Here is a 22118-nt window from a genome sequence, read left to right on the forward strand (position 1 = left end):
GTAGGGAATGGAGTCGTCTGACCTGCCACGTTGTCTGATATTCCTGGTGGGTGGGGGGAGCCATGGTCGCTGAGCACGCCTCTCCCCCACTGTGCCCTCCGCATGCAGGTACAGGGACGTTCGGCCGCGTGCAGCTCGTCCAGGAGAAGACAAGCAAGCATTTCTTCGCCCTGAAGGTGATGACCATCCCCGACATCATCCGCCTGAAGCAGGAGCAGCATGTCCACAATGAGAAGTCTGTGCTGAAGGAAGTCAACCACCCTTTCCTGGTCAAACTGTGAGTCCTTGGCTCTGGGTCCCCGCCTGCCTGCCCGCCCGCACCCCCCAACATGGGAGCCTCCTGTGTGTGCTGGGGCCGGAGCGTGTTCCCGCTGGGTCCTGACGCACCTCAGGCTCCCCATCTTACACAAGAGAGGGTGCAGTTCCCACCAAGTGTCTGCCCAGGGTCGGCGGGGAGGAGTGCCTGTCTGCCCCAGCAAGACATCCACATGGGCTCCCCGCCTCCCGTCGCCAGAGCTCTCATCTCCTGGGTTTTCCTGGGACGTCAGTCACCCGCTCACCTCTGCCCACTCCCATCCCCTCTGGGGTGTCTCATGGAGTCTCAAATGTCGTCACGTGGATGTATTGTGGCATCATCCAGTTGATGGTGCCCGGCATGCAGCGCATACATGCCTCTCTCTCCCACACTCTTTGAAGTTTGCTTTATTGGTTGATTTATGATTTGGGGGCTGAAGTGCATGATTATTGGGCTTCCCAGGTGTTGCTGGTGGTGAAGAACCCTCCTGCCAATGCAGGAGATCCGAGAGACATGGGTTCGATCTCTGGGTGGGGAAGATCCTCTTGAGTAGGGCATGGCAACCCACTCCAGTGTTCTTGGGCTTCCCTGGTGGCTCATACGGTACAGAATCTGCCTGCAGTGCACGAAACCCAGGTTTGATGCATGGGCTGGGAGGATCCCCTGGAGAAGTGAATGGCAACCCACTCCAGTATTCTTGCCTGGAGAATCTCATGGACAGAGGACCCTGGTGGGCTGCAGTCCACGGGGTCTCAAAGAGTCGGACACGACGGAGTGACTTTCACTCACTCGCTGCCCTGCACGGGCCGGTGGAGTCTTTCCCACTGAGCTACCAGTAAAGCGGCTCTCCTACGCTCTTTGCTAGTGAAAGGTACAACCCTGGCCCACGACCCAGACGTGTAGGCGTCCACAGCAGGCTGTCTGTCCCCATCCCTAGGGGAAGCTTCTTTCCTGGCTCCCACCTCCTGCCTCCACTGTATTCCTCTCAACCCCCCTTGTCTCCCCGACTTGCCTGCTTTCAAGGCACCCTTTGCTTCCCTGCAGCCGTTGGGGTCCACGCACCCCACGCCACACCCTGCCGGCCATCTGCGTCTGTGTTTGCAGGTCCGTAGAGAATGACCCCAGGGGCTTTATTTAATTGTGTCCTCGAGACGGCTGGTCACGGGCTCTGGCTTTGTCCCTGGATTTGACTGTTTTTCGGGCTTCCCACGTGGCTCAGTGGGTAAAGAACCCAGCCGCCAGTGCAGGAGACATGGGTTCCATCCCCGGCTCTGCAGAGATCCCCTGGAGGAGGGCATGGCAACCCACTCCAGTGTTCTTGCCTGGAGAATCCCCACGGACAGAGGAGCCTGCGGGGGGCTGCAGTCCACGGGGTTGCAGAGAGTCGGACACGACAGAAGCGACTGAGCACACGGGCACGGTGACCCTTTTGAGATGCCCTTCCCTCCATCATCCCAGCACAGTAACCACACTGGAAGGTCGGGGTGCCAGCCACGTGGTCAGCCCAGGATCATGCCTCCGCTGCAATGCTCGCCTCCTCTGCCTTGCCCTGCCCCTCACCACCTCCCAACTCAGCCATCCACACCTGCCTTTCTTCTGCAATCCACTCGCCCAGGCAAGCAGACACAGGACCATTTACTATGGTCTCGGAGCATCTTGCGTGTCCCCCTCGGTACCCCCACGCACGGACGAAAACACCCGTAAACTCAGAACCACCGGAACACTGTCTCCAGATGAGTAGAGGCGTGTTTGATGGGGGACAGAAGGGAGCAGCTGGCTTTTTTGTGCGTGTGTCTGACTTTTCCTTTTACGGAGCCGAAGGGCAGTGTGGGGCCCGTGTGGACGGGTCACTAGAGTCTCATGCTTTTGAGTCATCAGAACAGAAGTCGCTGGTGCATCGGAGTCAATCCCCTGACCCCAGTCAAGTTTGAGTCTCCAGATGGCTGACAGGAAGACTTGTAGACAACCCAATGCGAGTGTGTCTTCTTCTGCAACAAAGTAAAGCTGCTTCTTAACGGTGTCTCTCCTGTGAACTCAGAGATTCTGAGAAGGCACTCCTGTTGCCCAGTGGTTTTTGATGAATCTTTTATAAAGGAGATGAGGACTGCTCTGTCTGTGGCCAAGGCATTCTCACGTGATTTAGGAGAACTGGCTTGAGCCTTTTTTTTTTTTTTTTGCTTTTAAACCAAGTACAGGAAGTCCTCAAACCAGAACCCCAGGGTGTGTCCCCGAGGGTGCTTCGTGGCCCAGTTTTCCCAGGAAGACAGGCCTCCTGGTGGCCGGATTCCTGTTTGTTCTGGAGACCTAGTGGTCTGTTGAGCTGCTGTGGTAGCTTATGTGATGGTTAGAGAATCTGCCTGCAATGCAGGAGACTCGGGTTCAGTCCCTGGGCTGGGAGCAAGAGAAGGAAAGGCAGCCCACTCCAGTGTTCTTGCCTCGACAATCCCATGGACATAGGAGCCCAGTGGGCTATGGTCTGTGTGGTCGCAAAGAGTCGGATATGACTGAGTGACTAACACTTACATGGAAGAGAAGCAGATAGACTTGATGGTGAATAGGAAAAGTCCTAGATGTTGTTGTTGAGAAGACAAGAGTTTGGAAAAGAGGCAAGAAGCCGGCGGGAGAAGCTCTTTTCAGGGCTGGGAGTGGCAGAGAGGAGATGCTGAGTTGACCTCGTTGCATGTGCTCTGGACTCAGGAAACATTGGGGTGATGCTCTTGTGAGTCTTGCGCTGGGGGGCTTCCAGCTCTGGATATCCCACCTAGTTCTGGGTTTAATTGTGTCTGCCTCCCCAAAAGATGGGTCTTCCCTGGTGGCTCAGATGGTAAAGAATCTGCCTGCAATGCAGAAGACCTGGGTTCGATCCCTGGGACGGGAAGATCCCCTGGAGAAGGAAATAGCAACCCACTCCAATGTTCTTGCCTGGAGAACCTCATGGACAGAGGAGCCTGGCAGGCTACAGTCCGTGGGGTTGCAAAGAGTCAGTCACACATGACTGAGCAACTAGTACCCAAGCCCAGAAATATGCCATAAGTAGCTGTGAAAGTGCCTTGTTTGGAAATTGGAGCATTGCAGGTAGAATTAAGTTGTTGAGGTAGAAATGTGTTGGTTATCCAATTTGATGGGTGGCCTTATACCAAGAGGCCTAGGTCGGGAAGAATCCCAGGAGAAGGAGATGGGACTTTTCCTTGTAATTTAGTCTACACAGCTGTGCCTCTGTGTGTGCCTGTCTCCTGACCCCCTCTTTCTGTATGGACCCCAGTCCTTTGGGATCAGGACCCGCCCTAGTGACCTCATTTCACCTTTATCCTCCCTTTGAAGACCCATCTCCTAATACAGTCATATTCTTAGGTCCTGGAGGGTTAGCAGTTCAATATATGGATTTGGGGTGATGCAGATGGTATATATATATATATACACACCATTATATATAAATAAATCTGCCTGAAATGGCAGGAGACGCGGGTTCAGTCCCTGGGTCAGGAAGATCCCCTGGAGGAGGAAATGGCAACCCAGCCCAGTATTCTTGCCTGGAGAGTCCCATGGACAGAGGAGCCCAGCGGGCTATGGTCCGTGGGGTTGCAAAGGGTCGGACACGACCTAGCGACTGACACTTTGACCATCCAGCCAGAACACCTACTTACTGACTTGCTCAATGCATGTCTTTTAGCCCATGAGAGTGTTGTTATAAGGTCCTTGAGGTTTCGGATGTTTTTCTGTGCATTATCACTTTAGAGACCAGGTTGTGTTTTAAAACTGCGGTTGTGTTGATCCAGGGCCAGCAGGCTTTGGATGTGTCCCCATACAAAGAGCAGCGGGGAGAGGGATCTGTGTGACCAGCCCTGGGAACAGACGGCGGGGGACGCCCACGGCCACGGGGTGAAGCACGCAGTTGAGTGGGAAGAAAACCAGGAGGTGAGCAGCTGTTGAATCCTCCCAGCTGTGCAGTTTTCTCCCAGTATCTGCCTTTTGAAACACTGTCCAGAAACCCCGAGTGGGTTTTCCTTGCGTTTACATGAAGCTGTGTGGAGCACAGAAGATCACGCCGAAGAAAGATTCCAGTCTGAACTTCTGCTTGAACAGTTTGGTGCGTTCGCCAGGGGTGTTATCAGCAAGTTCAGGATTTGAAGAGCTACTGCTTGCATTGCTCTGAAAGCCAGCCAGGAGGTTTGGTACATAGATAGCGGACGAAACTTTTCTGTTCTGGGATAAAGCCATTCCAAAGGCCAGTGCAGCCAGTGGAGAGATAATTTTAGAAGAGCTGAGTAACTCAGCGTCCAGGGTGTTGAAGGATTGTGACACAGTCAAGATTTCCCAGGGGAGGACGGCTTCGGTCCTGTCTGAAGAAGGCAACCCTGTGTCTGCTCCCTGTCCTTTCTGCTGTATAGAAATTGCTGGCATCTAAGAGTGGGACCCGGAGAAGGCGATGGCACCCCACTCCAGTACTCTTGCCTGGAGAATCCCATGGACGGAGGAGCCTGGAAGGCCGCAGTCCGTGGGGTCACGAAGAGTCGGACACGACTGAGCAACTTCACTTTCACTTTTCACTTTCATGCATTGGAGAAGGAAATGGCAACCCACTCCAGTGTTCTTGCCTGGAGAATCCCAGGGACGGAGGAGCCTGGTGGGCTGCCGTCTATGGGGCCGCACAGAGTCAGACACGACTGAAGTGACTTAGCAGCAGCAGCAGCAAGAGTGGGACCTGGAGAAGGGAATGGTAACCCACTCCAGTATCCTTGCCTGGAGAATCCCAGTGGTCAGAGGAGCCTGGTGGGCTAGAGTCCATGGGGTCACAGAGTCAGACACGGCTGAACGGCTAACACTTTCTGTTCTTTCAAGAGTGGCACCATGACGGGTGTTCGCAGCACCGCTGACATTTTTAGGACTTAAGCCCAGGAGGCGGCATCTCTATTAACCCTGAGAATTGCTCTGAGGAAGCAGGACGGGGTGCAGGGAGCCAAGTTATATAGACGTTTTGCAACAGAGAGCAGGTAGTGTGAGCATCAGAAGATGATTGTTAATGAAGGAAATCAGATATCCGAATGTAAGAAATTTAGTGCTTTTCTATGTATGGATGTGAGTGTTGAACCATAAAGAAAGCTGAGTGCTGAAGAGTTGATGCTTTTGAACTGTGGTGTTGGAGAAGACCCTTGAGAGTCCCTTGGACTGCAAGGACATCCAACCAGTCCATTCTAAAGGAAATTGGTCCTGGGTGTTCATTGGAAGGACTGATGTTGAAGCTGAAACTCCAATACTTTGGGCAACTCATGCAAAGAGCTGACACATTGGATAAGACCCTGATGCTGGGAAAGATTGAGGGCGGGAGGAGAAGGGGACAACAGAGGATGAGATGGTTGGATGGCATCACCGACTCTATGGACATGAGTCTGAACAAGCTCCAGGAGTTGGTGATGGACAGGGAGGCCTGGCATGCTGCAGTCCATGGGGTTGCAGAGTTGGACACGACTGAGCAACTGAACTGAACTGAACTGATGTATAGGAAGATGCAAGAATCTGGACTCACTGAAGTCATTCCTTTATTCTACATCTCAGCTACCTGGGGCCAGCGTCCCGTGTGTTCACCTCGTGAGTTTCCTCAGGGCTCACCATGGGGAGTGGCTGCTAGAAGGCAAGTGTTGTTTCCTGAGTTCCTTCAGGGCTAATGGACTCACCATCCATCGTGGTTGCAATCACTCAAGACTGTGACATCCTTGGTTTACTGATATGGCTGGAAATGATTCCATTTCTCATGAGTTTCTGTAGAGGTTCATTGTGCAGGGTCATCAGTCAGGTGTCATTGGGACTGTAGAAGCTATTTTCCCATCAGAAAAGCACTCGCTGGGTGCTGAGCTCTCGCAAGAAAGAACAGTGAGGCTGTCATAGCTTTGGGATTCTGTGTGCTTCTCTTTGAGCGTCACGGCAAGGAACAGGCTAGCTAGACCCAGACATGTCATGATGTGACCTAGAGAAGGAGTGCGTGCAGCCCAGAGAAAGAGACTTGTCTCAATTATAAATGATGGAAAAAAGACGGGCGTCTGGTCACCTGGTTTCTCTAGACAGTGATGCCGGGGAGGAAGACATGTTCCTGATCCTTCCAGGCTCTTCTGGCTGGTCTAAGAATGAAATGGACCTAAGACAGATGAACCAGGAGAAAAAGCACACAAAAATTTAATCTCATGTATACATGGGAGAGAGCTACGAAAATGGAGTCACTCCTGAAAATGGCCCAACGTGTGGCCTGCATGCTCAGTTGTGTCCCAGCTCTTCAGGACCCCCATGGACTGTAGCCCCGCCAGGCTCCTCTATCCATGGGATTCTCCAGGCCGGAATACTGGAATGGGTTGCCATTTCCTCCTCCAGGGGATCTTCCCAACCCAGGGATAGAACTCCTGCGTCTCCTGCTTCGGCAGGCGAACTCTTTACCCCTGAGCCAACTGGGACTCCCCAAGTGGCCCTAACACTCCCCTTAAATACCTTCTTCAGCTGAAGACAAAAACAGGATGTTGGGGGTAGTGGTTTGAGATATCAAAGAGGAGGAAGGGCAGTTGACATAGAGACAGAAAAAAAACAAAAGTTGTATAAATAAATGTTTGCTGGTCCAGGAGAGATATAGAGACTTTGGTCTCCAGGCTCTGTTTGCCCCACCACACAGGGGCCCATATCCTATGCAGACATCTCTGCTGAAACTAGAGAGTCCAGGAGCAACTCCTCTATCTACGTTCTTTTAGGCAGTTCAGGGAGAAGGTCCAAGTTTTCCCTTGCGTCTCCTGGACCTTGTTTGTTTTCAGCTGGAGATAATCTGCATGCCAGAGAGATACTGGGGGAGGGCAGGTTTTGTTCCTTTTCTAGTAACAACAGCCACAAACCACCCCCACCCCAAGCCCTCTTCCTGCCTCCTATCTTCTGTCACATCTCAACATTGCAGATCTCGAGCCTTGAGACTGGGAATGGGAACTGGGGAAAGAGAAACCTCTAGAAGTGGCTGCCACTGTGCCTCCTAAAGATGGGGTCCCTGGGCAGCCCTGGCCGCAAGAGGCAGAAGTCTAGGAATGCAGAAAGAAAGGCATTTATAGGAGTGTAACAAAGTGAGGTAAGTACATCACTTAGCATGCAGCGCTCAATGTACATCACTACTCTGCACCGTTACTAGGCAACAGGTCCCGCTCAGCCATTGGTCAGCTCTGCAGCGGGTCCCGCCTACATGCAACCAACTGTCCATAAGAGACCCTGAGTGGTCCTGCTCAGGCATGGGTTGAGGCCTCAGTGGGCTCAGCCCACCGGCAACCAACTATGAATGAGCGCCCATGAGTGGTCCCACTCAGTGCTGCAGAAGGACCTGCCCAGAAACAATCGTCAATAAGTGACCCTTAGTGGTCCTGCCCAGCCATGGGTTGATGCCTCAGTGAGCTCCGCCTGCTGGCAACCAACTATGAATGAGAGACTGTAAGTGGTACCGCACCTCCATTGGTTGGCACCTCAGAAGGCCCTGCCCACAAGCAACCAACTGCCAATGAGCGACCCTTAGTGGTCCTGCTCACACAGTGGCCAGCACCTCAGTGGGCCCCACCCACAAGCAACCAACTCCCAATGAAGTCCTGGTGATGGTCCTGCTCAGTCGTTAGGCAGCGCCACAGTGGTCCCCAGGCAACCAACTGTCAATGAGGAACATTCTTGGTGCCACTCAACCATTGGTCGTCTCTGCAATGGGACCCGCCCACAAGCAGCAAACTTCCAATGAGCGACCCTTAGTGGTCCTGCTCAGCCATTGGATGGCACGTCAGTGGGCCCCACCCACAAGCTGCAGTCAGTGAACCACCCTTCGTGTTTCCACTCAGCCATTGGTCGGCTCTGCAGTGTGTCCCACCCACAAGCAGCCAACTGCCAGTGAACGACCCTTAATGGTCCTGCTTAGCCATTGGTTGCCATCACAGTGGCCTGCCAAGCAAGCATCAACAGCCCTTAGTTACGCTGCTTAGTCATTGGACGGTGCTGTAGTGGGCCCCGCCCATGAGCAGCCAACAGTCAATGAGCGACCCTTAGTGGTTCTGGTCAGCCATTGGATGTCACCGAGTGGGCCACACCCACTGGCAAGCAAGCATCAATGAACAGCGCTTAGTGATGCTGCTGAGCCTTTGGACGGCGCTGCAGCGGGCCCCGCCCACAGGCCCCCAGTTGTCATTCAATGCCCCCTGTTGCTGCTGCTCCTACGTCACTTTAGTCGTGTCCGACTCTGTGCGACCCCATAGACGGCAGCCCACCAGGCTCCCCCGTCCCTGGTATTCTCCAGGCAAGAACACTGGAGTGGGTTGCCATTTCCTTCTCCAATCAGTGCCCCACAGTGAGGGCTTTCATCCAAAGGTGTGTGAACTGATGGTCATCGGGTGGACCCAGAGTCCAGATACGGGTCCTGGCCTTACCCCCGGGGGCCCTCCAGCTCACCCAGCCTTGGTCCAGCAGGAGAGCCCAGAGGGCCCTGGGAACAAGCTGGGGTTTATGGCTTGGGGGGCTCCAGGGTGCTTGCAAGGGCCACCCCCTGTCTGGACCCGGGTCTTCAGGCCACGGTGACCGTCTCCCCCAGTCTTGGGTTCTGTGATCTAACTAGAGCGGGCGTCTATCCTGGCTACCCTGCCGTCAGGGACCCCCGTGGGACCTCGTGTCCCCATCTGGACACCCTGAGAAGCCTGGGGGTCTCCCCCATCCTTGGGTCTGCAATCTAACTACAGTGGGCGTCTGTCCTGGCTACCCTGCCGTCAGGGCCCCCCATGGGGCCCCGTCTCCCCCGGCCTGGGCACCCTGAGAAGCCTGGGGGTCAGTTCAGTGCTGACAACTGGGCGGGTCTGGGGATTTGGCCCTCAGGGAGCTGCCCGCTGAGCTCTGTCCCTTCTGAGCCAGGCCTGGGACCCTGAAGGGTGAAACCTGTGCCTGGTGACCTGGCCCTTTCTTTTCAGAACAGAGAATGTAACATGTCTGATAGAGATTTAGCGGAACATTGTCCATTGACCGTGACGGGACCTCAAGAGCAAAGGATGTGTGTGCCTGTGAATGTGCTCAGTCGTGTCTGACTCTTTGCGGCCCCGTGGACTGTAGCCCTGCCAGGCTCCTCTGTCCGTGGGATTCTCCAGGTGAGAATACTGGAGTGGGTTGCCATTTCCTTCTCCAGGGGATCTTCCCAACCTGCGGATTGAACCCAGGTCTCCTGCATTGCAGGGGGATTCTTCACCCCTGAGCCACCTGGGAAGCCTGAATAAAGGCTCTGACATCAAGAAGTGGGCAACAGCTAACCACGCCCATCCTTCACCTTCCGTACAAAAGGGCTTTGCTGAAAGCTTCCAGTAACTTTGGGTTTCTTAAGGCTTGATGCACCCATCTCCTTGTGTGGCCCTGTAACAAACTTTTCTGTGTTCCAAATTCCAGTATTCTAGTATTGTTTGGTCTCACTGGGTGTCAGGCAGATGGGCTTGCGTTTATGGTAACAGCAGCTTTATCTGAGCGTAGCGGGCTCCCCAGGTGGCCCAGATGGTAAAGAATGCTGCTTGCTGATGCAGGAGATGCAGGTTCAGTCCCTGGATCGGGAAGATCCACTTGCAGAAGGGAATTGCAATCCAGTCCAGTCTCCTTGCCTGGGAAGTCCCATGGAGAGAGAGGAGCTAGAGGGCTACAGTCCATAGGGTTGCCAAGAGTAAGACAGGAGTGAGTGACTAAGTATGCGTCTGAGGCTAGCCTCAGAGAGTCTTCACATTTAAATGCACACTTAGAGAAAGCCTCTTGTATGCAGGACCCATACTTTTCTCTAACGGATAACCGCGGGGATGAGCGAAATAGACGTTCATTTGAACATGAGAACAGTATGTTGTTTTTTCTTTTTGAAAGGCTTTCCTTGGACATGGAAAAGTTTTTCCTCTCTGCAGCCCGTCTTTTTTCTTTTTTTAATTTGGCCATCTTGTGCAGCTTGTGGGATCTTAGTTCTCACACCAGGCATCAAAACCCACGCCCTCAACAACTGAAAGCACAGTGTCCTCACCGCTGGACCACCAGGGAATTCCCTCATCTTTTTTTTATTGCATAAACTTATACTTCCCTGGGAACTTCCCTGTTGCTCACACGATAAAGAATCTGCTTGCAGTGCAGGAGACCTGGGTTTGATCCCGGGGTCGGGAAGATCCCCTGGAGGAGGACACGGCAACCCACTCCAGTATTCTTGCCTGGAGAATCCCATGGACAGAGGAGCCTGGTGGGCTACAGTCCAGGGGGTCACAAAGAGTCAGACATGATTGAGCAACTATGCACATGTACTTTCCAGACCACTGCACTTGATTTCTTCTTTCTGATTTCCCTTCCAGTTACGTTTTGGGTCATTGCAAGCCATCTCCTCCAGTGCTTTGTCTATATATTGGTAACAGTTTACTATATAGGCAGACCTCAGAGAGACAGCGGATTCAGCGGCGGAGCACCTCAGTAAAGCAGAGAATGCCATAAAGCAAGTCACAAGAAGCTTTTGGTTTCCCAGTGCGTCTGAAAGTTTTGTTTAGGGGACTTTGTCATTCTTTTTTAGATTCTGCGTATAAGTAACATCATAAAGTATTTCTGTGATTCTGTCTGGCTTCACTTAGTATGACCATCTCTTTCTTATGGGTACCTTTTCCAGGGCCGTATCTTATACAATTGTGTTTATTCCAATAGATGGAGAAGGGAATGGCAAACCACTCCAGTATTCTTGCCTGGAAAATCCCATGGACGGAGGAGCCTGGCAGGCTACAGTCCATGGGGTCGCAAAGAGTCAGACACATCTGAGCGGCTTCACTTTTCATGACGTGTATACATAGACACATACACGTGTCTGTGACCATGTGTGTTGTTCAGCTGGTCAGTCGTGTCCAGCGGTTTGTGCACCCAGGGACTGCAGCAGCTGGTTTTCTCATGACTGAGGGCCTTGTGCTGGCTGTTGAATCTACCAGTGTGTTCTTTTCTTCTCTCTCTTTTTGCAACGCCTTTCTCACCTCTGCTTAGAGTCTGTCACCCTCCGATGTAATGAATACAGCACTTGAGGAACCAAGGAAGTTGTTCAGTTGCTCAGTCGAGTCCGACTCTTTGCGACCCCATGGACTGCAGCACGCCAGGCTTCCCTGTCCTTAACACTCTCCCGGAGTTTGCTCAAACTCATGTCCATTGAGTCCGTGATGCCATCCAACCATCTCATCCTCTGTCGCCCCCTTCTCCTCCTGCCCTCAATCTTTCCCAGCATCAGGGTCTTTTCCAATGAGTCAGCTCTTCGCATCAGGTGGCCAGAGTATTGGAGCTTCAGCTTCAGCATCAGTCCTTCCAATGAATATTCAGCACTGATTTCCTTTAGGATGGACTGGTTGGGTTTCCTTGCAGTCCAAGGGGCTCTCAAGAGTCTTCTCCAACACCACAGTTGGAAAGCATCAATTCTCAGACGCTCAGCCTTCTGTCTGGTCCAGCTCTCACATCCATACGTGACTGCTGGACCACCCCTATAGATGTATCTTCGTGTGACCTGTTCATGTACCATGAACTCAGTCCTCTCCCCACCTCAGCCTCTTGTCTGTCCGGCCGAGGCGCAGCGCTCAGTCTCACTGTGATCCCCCTGCCCTCCCTGGTGCAGGTTCTGGACGGGCCATGACGACCGCTTCCTGTACATGCTGATGGAGTTCGTGCCGGGCGGTGAGCTCTTCAGCTACCTGCGGAACCGTGGCCGCTTCTCCAGCAACACCGGGCTGTTCTACGCTGCTGAGATCGTCTGTGCCATCGAGTACCTGCACTCCCGGGACATCGTCTATAGGGACCTGAAGCCGGAGAACATCCTGCTGGACAGGGACGGCCATGTCAAGCTCACCGACTTTGGTTTCGCCAAGAAGCTGGTGGACAAGTGAGTGACCGTTGCTCTCCCCGTGTTCTCCTTTTCCTCTCCCTCTGCCTCTGGCAGCCTCCACTCCATCTTCTGTGCTGGGAGTTCCTTTCTGTTGAGATTCCGCATCTCAGAAGAAGTGATGGGTGGCTTCCCTGGTGGCTGAGACAGTAAAGAATATGCCTATAATGTGGGAGACCTCGGTTCGAACCCTGGGTCAGGAAGATCCGCTGGAGAAGAGAAAGGGTACCCACTCTAGTATTGTTGGGCTTCCCCTAGTGGTTCAGATAGTAAAGAATCCACCTGCAATGTGGGAGACCTGGGTTCGATCCCTGTATCAGGAAGACCCCCTGGAGAAAGGAAGGGCTGTCCACTCCAGTATTCTTGGGCTTCCCTGGTGGCTCAGACAGTAAAAAATCTGTCTCCGATGTGGGAGACCTGGGTTCGCAAGATCCCCTGGAGAAGGGAAATGCTACCCACTCCAGTATTCTTGCCCGGTGAATTCCATGGACGCGGAGCCTGGAGGGCTGTAGTCCATGGGGTCTCAAAGAGTTGCAGACGACTGAGCACACACACACAGCGATATACATATAGATATACATGGGGTTTCCATGGTGGCTCAGTGGTAGACATTCCGCCTGCCAAGCAGGAGACACAGGGTCGATCCATGAGTCGGAAAGATCCCCTGGAGAACGGAATGGCAACCCACTCCACTATTCTTGCCTGGAGAATCCCATGGACAGAGGAGCCTGGCAGACTACAATTCATGGCAGAGAGTTAGCCATGACTGAGCAACTACCACTCACCCTTATAACTGATATTGTGTAGCTTTTGTCTTTGTCTGACAGACTTCACTTAATATGCCCGTCTGTAGGTCCATCCATGTTGCTGCAAATGGCATGCTCTCTTTCCTTTTCATGGCTGAGTAATATTCCATCTCATATCTGTACTCCATCTCCTTTATCCTTTCCTCTACTGACGGACAATGAGGTTGTCTCCACGCCTTGGCTATTGTCTGTAATAAGAATGATGAACTTTTAAGAGGTACAGGTGTGTTATTTTGCCCCCACAAGCCCAGGACAATCTTACAGACAGCCTCAGGGCCCAGTCCTTCTGACACTGCCTGGGGTCACGAGGAGTCGGACCCACCTTAGCACACAGAGGCGCATACAGTACCGTATTTCCCAGGACAAAGATATGTGTTCCCTTCCTCTGCATGATTTTACTAATTTAACTTCCTGACGTTGCTATCGAGAGCATTGCTGTCCAAAACAAATTCAGCACAGATCTGTATTATTTCGCGTTTTTAATGAGCCTTGTTTCAAAAAGTCAAACCAGGTGTAAATGATTGCATTCAGAACTTGATTTAATTCAGGATGTCCCAGATGGGACCATTTAAACATAGTGCCCATATCAGCATTGACTGACTCTCCATGAATATTTTTTGTCCACACCTCACGGCGTGTGGGATCTTAGTTCCCCAGCCAAGGATGGAACCTGTGTGCTGCCTGCTTTGGAAGCATGGGTTCTGAACCACTGGACCTCCACGGAAGTCCTCCATGAATCTTTGGTACTCAGGTTTTGAAATTCCAAACACCGTTTCTCCTTTGGTGTGAATTGATTTCCTATCAGATACTCGAGATCTGTGTTTATTGCCTGTGACGCTTGAAACGGTTGGAAAGAAAGCAGATTCACGTGCATTTTTCAGTCCGTGCATTGAGTGTGGGTTGTTACATTTAAATTCAAATTAAAACGGGTTAGAATTTCAGTCTGTGCAGTGAAAGGGCAGCTGATGACTCCCGTATCAGAAGCTAGATCTGGAACAAACGCCCGTGGTGTCCATTCCTGTGACGAGTTGGGGTTCGTTCACGTGAGTACTGTTCCTCACGTTGCAGAAACATCTGTTTATGGCAAACAATTGGGGAGCAGTTTTACATTAAAGGAAGTCAGTCCTCGAGGAAGTCAATCCTGAATAGTCATTGGAAATCAGTCATGGGTATTCATTGGAAGGACTGATGCTGAAGCTGAAACTCCAATCCTAATTGGCCACCTAATGCAAAGAGCTGACTCATTGGAAAAGACTCTGATGCTGGGAAGGATTGGGGGCAGAAGGAGAAGGGGACGACAGAGAATGAGATGGTTGGATGGCATCACCAACTCAATGGACATGAGTTTGAGTACACTCCAGGAGTTGGTGATGGAGGGAGGCCTGGCGTGCTGTGATTCATGGGGTCGCAAAGAGTTGGACACGACTGAGCAGCTGAACTGAACTGACTTAACATTAAATAGCTCATGTGTGATGGCTTTTAGACAGGGGCCATCCTGCGATTACTTTCTCTGATGCGGTTAAAGTCAGTATCCTTTTCCCCTATAGAATTTCATCACTTACATGGCTAAGAATAAAATGGGGTGCTTTGTGTCTTAGCTGGAAAAGAATCCGCCTGCAATACAGGAGACCTGGGTTCTATCCCTGGGTTGGGAAGATCCCCTGGAGAAGGGAAAGACTCCCCACTCCAGTATTCTGGCCTGGAGCATTGCATGGACCGTATAGTATGTGAGGTCGCAAAGTGTTGGACACAACTGAGTGACTTTCAGTTTATGTAGAGAGAGTGCTGCTGCTGCTGCTGCTAAGTCGCTTCAGTCGTGTCCGACTCTGTACGACCCCATAGACGGCAGCCCACCAGGCTCCGCCGTCCCAAAGAGTGTAGGTAGCTTGAAACCTCGGTTTCAGTCGATGATAGGGGTGCTGCCACCTATTGGCAGTGTTGGGTATAAACTCCACCCTTTTTTTAAAAAAAAAAAAAATTGTTCTTTTTGGCTGTACTGGGTTTTCCTTGCTGTACTTAGGTGGCTCAGCTGGTAAAGAGTCTGCCTGCAATGGAGGACACCCTGGTTGAATTCCTGGATCAGGAACTTCCCCTGGAGAAGGGAGAGGCTCCCCACTGCAGTGTTCTTGGGCTTTCCTGGTAGCTCAGATGGTAAAGAATCTGCCTGCGATTTGGGAGACCTGGGTTCCATGTCTGGATCAGGCAGGTCCCCTGGAGGAGGGCATGGCAACCCACTCCAGTGTTCTTTCCTGGAGAATCCCCATGGACAGAGGAGCCTGGCGGGCTACAGTCCATGGGGTCGCAAAGAGTCAGAGACGACTGAGCGACTGAGCAGAGCACACAGGCTTTTGTCTAGTTGTGGCGAGCAGGGGGCCCCTCTCCGGTTGTGATCCGCGGGCTTCTCATTGCAGGGGCTTCTCCCGTTGTGGAGGACGGGCTCTAGAGCAGGCTCGGTCACGGTGGCACGTGGGCTTTTCACTGCCCTGTGTAATGTGCAATCTTCCTGGACCAGGGATGGGACCCAGGGGACAAAGCAAGGAAGCAGGGGTGATGAGAACCTGTGACCACCCCCAGCGGTGGATTCCTAATCTCTGAACTTCCAGGGGAGGCCAGTTTTTTGTTTTTTGTTTTTTTAATTAATTAATTAATTAATTTTATTTTTAAAAAATTTATTTATTTATTTATTTTTGCTTTTACCAGTCTGTTGCTCCCCACCCATCTCCCTGAAGCCTCATGCCTGTGTGCTGAGTCATGTAACCCCGTGGCCTGCAGCCCGCCAGGCTCCTCTGTTCATGGACTTTTCCAGCTAAGAATACTGGAGTGCGTGGCCATTTCTTTCTCCGTGATTTATTTTTTAATTGGAGGGTAACTGCTTTACAGAATTTCATTGTTTTAAATTTATTTATTTTTAGTTGAAGGACAATGGCTGTCCAATATTATGTTGGTGTCTACCAAACATCAACATGAAAGTCGTTTTTTTTCCCAAAGTCATTTTGTTTGGAAGCCTGATTCCAACAAACCGTCAGTAAAATGCTTCACAGATTTGCTGGGTGATCAGTTTGCCCGACTTTCACCAGTTCCCAGCTGAGAAATCTGTGGTTCTGAGAGGTGAGACGGTCTGCCCGTATGCCCACGGTTGCCAAGCGAGAGTGCTTTATGAGTTTTAGGTTACGTTTATTTCCCTTACCCAGAGGCTCTGTTAGGGGAAGCACCTCGGAGGGGCATGAGGAATGAAGGCTTGCTGTGGGCACTGCTTGTCTGTGTTGGACTCGTGTGTTTGCCCGTTTCTAGAGGGTCGGGTTGCGTGTGTCGTAGGTTGTAGTCACCCCTGTGTTCCTTGTGTTGCTCATTTCATCTGTGAAATGAGAGGTGTTCCTACCTGTAGGGTGACAGGTAAGGATGTCTGGATCTGGTCATTGGAAAGTCTTTCCTAAAAACAGTTCGATCAGGTAGTGCATGTCGAGTAGACAGTCAGTGCTTCTGAGTTTATCACGTCCACCCTCGTGGCACCAACGTCACCTCCAAAATTGTCCCCTTCACTTTCATCACCACTTCCAGCATCAGCAGCATCAGCACCAGCATCGTGATCACCCTCCTTTGCTGTGGACTGCATTTATGTTCCTCCAGAATCCGCGTCTTAAAGCTCTACCCCCCGTTGTGACTTTGTTTGGAGATAGTCTTGTTGCAAGGGAAATTAAGGTCAGGGGACGTCATGGCAGTGCGGTCTTAGAACTACAGGACGTGTGACCCTGTGAGGCATTTATTACCCTCCCCACTTCTGGAACTCCACGATCAGCCTGCTGGCTGACCTGAGTTCCTGATGACCGTCTCTTCCCGGCTCATTCTCACCGTGTCCTCCCGTGGTAAAGAGAAATCTCTGTCCGCCTCCCTCTTCTGACACGGACGCTGGGTTAGTCCCAGTCTTCTCTTGATTACATCTTGCAAGACCCTGTTCTAAGCAAGATCACATTCACCGGTACCAGCCTTTCGTTAGGACTTTTGGGTGGAACACAGCTCAACCCAGCATGGATGCCATGGCAGGCACTTGGGAAAATGAACGTACCACCAGCTGGACATCTGTTTTACAGACCAACCTCTCTCTCCTTGGATAATAGCCTCCTACCCGCTGAAAGTGTTAGTCGCTCTGTCGTGTCCGACTCTTTGCCACCCTATGGACTGTAGCCCCGCCAGGCTCTTCTGTTCGGGGGAACTCTCCAGGCAAGAATACTGGAGTGGGTTGCCATGCCCTCCTCCAGGGGATCTTCCTGACCCAGGGATTGAACCCGGGTCTCCCGCACTGCAGGCGGATTCTTTACTTTTTAAGCCACCCAGGAAGCCCCGTGTTGTAGTGGAAATGATAACACTGAGTGAGTGAAAAAGAGAACACCAGACCATTGATAATTCACAGCCTGGACCAGCACTTTCCCACCAGCATCAACAGCTGTATGTCTTTGTCTTTCCATATTTCCTGCAATCAGAAGCTTGTTTCTAACAATGTATGCTTCTGTGCCCAAGAGGATTACGAAAATTTTTTAAGTATAAAGAGAATTCTCTTAAAAGAAGAAGACAACTGTTCCCGCTTTTCAGTAAGTGTCTGCTACGAACGTGGGTGTACACAAGTCTGTTCAGCTCCCAGCTTTCAGTTTTCTTTAGAGATATTAAGTGAGGACTGACATTTCCGCAGCTTATGGAAATTCTGTTGCAACGTTTCATGGAACTGCAATTCCGCTTTGAGATGTAAAGTTTTAAGAAGGTTTGCTCTATTCTGAAGCTCTTTCTAGCAATTCATGCCTCTCTAGCTCCCAAGAAGTGTGGAGTCTTTTTGGAAAAAGCTTTTGCTTCAAAAAGATATGGAGAAGGACATGGCAACCCACTCCAGTATTCTTGCCTGGAAAGGCCCATGGACAGAGGAGCCTGGCGGCCTGCAGTCCGTGGGGTTACATGACTGAGCACGCGTGTCTGAGGTTGGAGGGAGATGGGTTGGTAGCAATAAACTGGTAGAGCTAAAAAAAGAAAAAGGTGTCAGGCTACCTGAGTCTTCTTGGAAAACTGCTAAGTCATACAGCCTTCGATGTGTGGGCTCCTCACCTGAGGTTGCAGCCAGACAGAGACTCAACTTTCCGCGCGTAAGCGGAGACACCACCCCTGGCAAAGGATATAGTTACCTGCTACCGCCTCCAGCTGGTCTGGACGTCACAGCTGAGGCCCTGGCTTCCAGCCGTATTCAGGCAACCTCGGATGTGCCCCCAGGCTGGAAACACAGCTCTAATGGGATCGGCCAGCAGAACTAAAGAATTTCGTGAGCTAAAGCAATGAGGTGGTGATAGTGGGTTTTTTTGTTTTTGTTTTTGTTTTTTTTAATCGCCTGCTGGTGCAAGAGACTTAAGGGGAGACAGTTTCTTTGCTGGGTCCATCTTCGCTGGTTGGATCTCCGGCTTTCAGCCTGATGTGCTGTGTTGTCGTTCAGTCGCTCTGTCACGTTCGACTCTTTGCAACCCCATGGACTGCAGCACGCCAGGCCTCCCTGTCCATCACCAACCCCCGGAGCTTGCTCAAAGTCATGTCCATCGAGTCGGTGATGCCATCCAAGCATCTCATCCTCTGTCGCCCCCTTCTCCCGCCTTCACTCTTTCCCAGCATCAGGGTCTTTTCCCGGCTGTCCTCTAGGTGGGGCCAAAAGCTCACTTTTCTGCAGGTCTCAGCTCATCTGGGGGAGAAAATCAGTTCCAAAGTTCTCAGCCCTGTTTCTACCCCAGACATCCCAGAGCCCCTTAACCTCAAGAGTTTTAAATGCCGCTGCTGAAACTAACGTGTCAGTGAACCCACAAAAGCTCAGCACACACTTCAGACCTTTTGCAGAGACGGCAGAAAAGATGTTTCACTGATGTTTTGCTTTTCCTCTGGGAGAAGAGAACCAGTTCATTTATTTATAAAGCAGACATATGGGCTCCTGATAGTCACTCCCAGGTACAGCAGGCTTCACGAGTCAGTGGCTTGAATCTGTTTTCATATTGTTTTATTGGAAAACAGGACTGTGGGGGTTTTGCTTCTGAGCAGCAAAGAGAAACGCCAAGAACAACACATAGCCGTGATAATAGGACTGTTACTTCGAGTCGGTTTTGCTTAATGAGTGTTTATAAAAGGAAGCAGGGCTTCCCTGGTGGCTCAGACTATAAAGAATCTAGCTGCCATGCAGGAGACTCAGGTTTGATCCCTGGGCCAGGAAGATCCCCTGGAGGAGGAAATGGCAACCCAATCTGGTATTCTTACTTAGAGAATCTTACTTGGAGAAGAATTACTCCAAGAATTCTTACTTGGAGAATCCCAGAGGAGCCCGGTGGGCCACAGTCCATGGGGTTGCAAAGAATTGGCCGTGACTGAGTGACTTTCATCATTTCGTCATGATCATAAAAGGAAGAAACTCAGGGAAGACAAGATTATTGTCTTTATGTATGGGGTAGGATAAAGACAAGGACCTGCTGCTGTCCAGCACAGGGAATTCTGCTCAGTACTCTGTAATAACCTTATGGTTCCAGGGGGAAGGATGGGGAAGGGATAGTTTGGGAGTTTGGGATGGACATGGACACACTGCTGTATTTAACAAGGAGAACCAGCAAGGACCTGGTGTACAGCACAGAGAACTCTGCTCAGTGTCACGTGGCAGCCTGGATGGGAGGGGAGTCTGGGGGAGAAGGGATCCATGTACATGTGTGGCTGAGTCCCTCCAGTGTCCTCCTGAAACCATCATAACATTGTTCATCGGCTATATGCTAATACGGAGTAAAAGTTAAACACCTTAAATTGAAAAAAAAGTGTCTATAAAAGGAGAAACGTCACAGAGGACAGCGTTGCCGTGTTTATCTACGGGGTTGGGGTCTAAGGGTCCGCGTAGATTAATTCAGTGACGTAGCCTCCCCGCTCCTGAGGTGCATGCGTCGGCCAATGACAGCTGAGATTCCATGGACCCCACCTCCTTCTTCTTTTCCCACAGGACGTGGACCCTCTGCGGGACCCCCGAGTACCTGGCCCCCGAGGTCATTCAGAGCAAGGGCCACGGCCGAGCGGTAGACTGGTGGGCACTTGGCATCCTGATATTCGAGATGCTCTCAGGGTGAGTACCGCTTCTCTGAGGAAGATGCCTGCAGCTCCCTGTCCTGTTGGCTTGCTCTCGGGGGCTGAGCCCCTGGGATTTGGTACAGGGGGTCAGGGATGCACACGCTTGGAGTGGGGTCTCCCACAGTTCCCTAGGGTGCTCAGCCGCTAGGATTTGGTGCAGGGGGTCAGGGATGCACACGCTTGGAGTGGGGTCTCCCACAGTTCCCTAGGGTGCTCAGCCCCTAGGATTTGGTGCAGGGGGTCAGGGATGCACACACTTGGAGTGGAGTCTTCCCACAGTTCCCTGGGTGCTCATCCCCTGGGATTTGGTGCGGGGGGTCGGGATGGACACACTTGGAGTGGGGTCTCCCACAGTTCCCAGGGTGCGCAGCCCCCAGGATTTGGTGCAGGGATTGTCAGGGGATGGACATACTTGGAGTGGAGTCTTCCGAAAGTTTCCCACTGTTGGTGATGATGGTATGAACTGACCATTCGGCTTGCTTTCAAAAGAAGAAACAGGAGGAGCTTGGAGGACCAGCAGGGTGTGTCTCTTGAGATCTTTTGTCTCTGAGTGTCGCTGTCTGCCAAGAATATACGATTCATCACACACCGATCACTCCGGAGTGATTCCCAGAGCTGGGTGTATATGTTAGTGATTGAGTCGTGTCCAACTCTTTGCGATCCCATGGACTGTAGCCCACTGGGCTTCTGTGTCCCTGGAATTGTCCCAGACAAGAATACTGGAGTGGGTTGCCATGCCCTCCCCTAGGGGATTTTCCCGACCCAGGGGTGGAACCCAGTCTCCTGCATTGCAGGCACCAGGGAACCCCGAGCTGGGTAGCGGGCATGTTGGATAAAGAAATGCTCTTTCGGACATTCGGAAGGAACAGTGCTACAGAAATGAAAGAGTGCGTTCTTTCCTGAAAACCCCAGACGTGCCTGGGAATGTTTGGAATTCCATTTACCTCCCCGGTCCAGATTCTGGAGAGATGCACCCTGTATCAGCGTGACTAACCACTCAAGTCTGACATTTTTGTGAGGTGTTGCTAGGAATTCCGTGAGGCGGTAAAGAATCTGCCTACAATGCAGGAGCGGAAAGAGGCGGGTTCGATCCCTGGGTTGGGGAGATTCCCCTGAAGAAGGAGAATAGCAACCCACTCCAGTGTCCTCGCCTGGAGAATCCCATGGACAGAGGAGCCTGGCGGGGCTGCAGTCCACGGGGTCACAAAAGAGTCGGATACGACTGAGCGACTGAGCACGCACGCACACCTCGTTTCCGCACACCGGGCAGGCAGCAAGCATCTTCCCCGTAGACGTCCGTGGAACAGCTGCTTCCTGGCTGTTCTGTGCTCACAGGGCTCTTCTGTTGGGTGCTGTGCTTGGCCGGCGGGCAGGGGAGGGGGAGTGTTTTCCACCAAGGACTCCTCCGCGCCCCTGCCTGCCCCTCCTCCGCCCCCTTGCCCTTCTTCTGTTCTCTCTGTCTCTGCTCACACGCCTCTGTAGTCAATCCCATAGACCAAAAAAAAAATCCCTTCCCGTGCACCCCAGCCCAGGAAGTCCCGGTCAGAAACACAGGACGGAAATGCATTCCCTGCGGTATCAGAAATGCAAAATGTAAAAGGAAATGCGAGAAGCGTGCATCTTTCTGCGCCTGTGTTTGATCAGTGCTCCACACGTGTCCCAGCCACGGGTGGCTGCGTTCCTTCCTGAGCGTTTCTGACCAGCAGAGGGCAGCATTGCTTGAGAATTGAATCCCGCTGCCCCGAAGACGTTTTGCTAGAATGGACTTCTTGTGTCTTCTGGTTTCTTTTCTGTATTATTACAGGGGAAAAAAAAAATGTAATTTCATGGAATAATATGGAATATCATAGCAAAGATAACGCTGGAATATAGTATACGATTGGAAGATATGTTGTTGGAAGATAATGGCATATTATTAGGACATACGGGGCTTCCCTGGTGGCTCAGACGGTAATGAATCCGCTTGCAATGCAGGAGACCTGGGTTGGATCCCTGGGTCGGCAGGATCCCCTGG

At 51.8% G+C, this 22118-nt stretch overlaps 1 protein-coding gene across 4 annotated transcripts in view; it reads left to right on the top strand.

The window, feature by feature from the left end:
- The window catches only part of PRKX (protein kinase cAMP-dependent X-linked catalytic subunit), a 105539-nt gene that overhangs the window by 22694 nt on the left and 60727 nt on the right, over nt 1-22118 (top strand). For all 4 annotated transcript variants that reach the window (XR_008708610.1, XM_055565042.1, XM_055565040.1 and 1 more), the window contains exons 2-4: nt 109-277; nt 11919-12182; nt 19980-20099. Coding sequence is in view for 3 of the 4 variants with exons in the window: in XM_055565042.1 (XP_055421017.1) it covers nt 109-277; nt 11919-12182; nt 19980-20099 (553 nt within the window). In the remaining variant the exon portion in view is untranslated. The remainder of the gene's footprint in view (nt 1-108; nt 278-11918; nt 12183-19979; nt 20100-22118) is intronic.

The sequence above is a fragment of the Bubalus kerabau genome, chromosome X (assembly GCF_029407905.1).
Source record: "Bubalus kerabau isolate K-KA32 ecotype Philippines breed swamp buffalo chromosome X, PCC_UOA_SB_1v2, whole genome shotgun sequence".
Taxonomy (NCBI): Eukaryota; Metazoa; Chordata; class Mammalia; order Artiodactyla; family Bovidae; genus Bubalus; species Bubalus kerabau.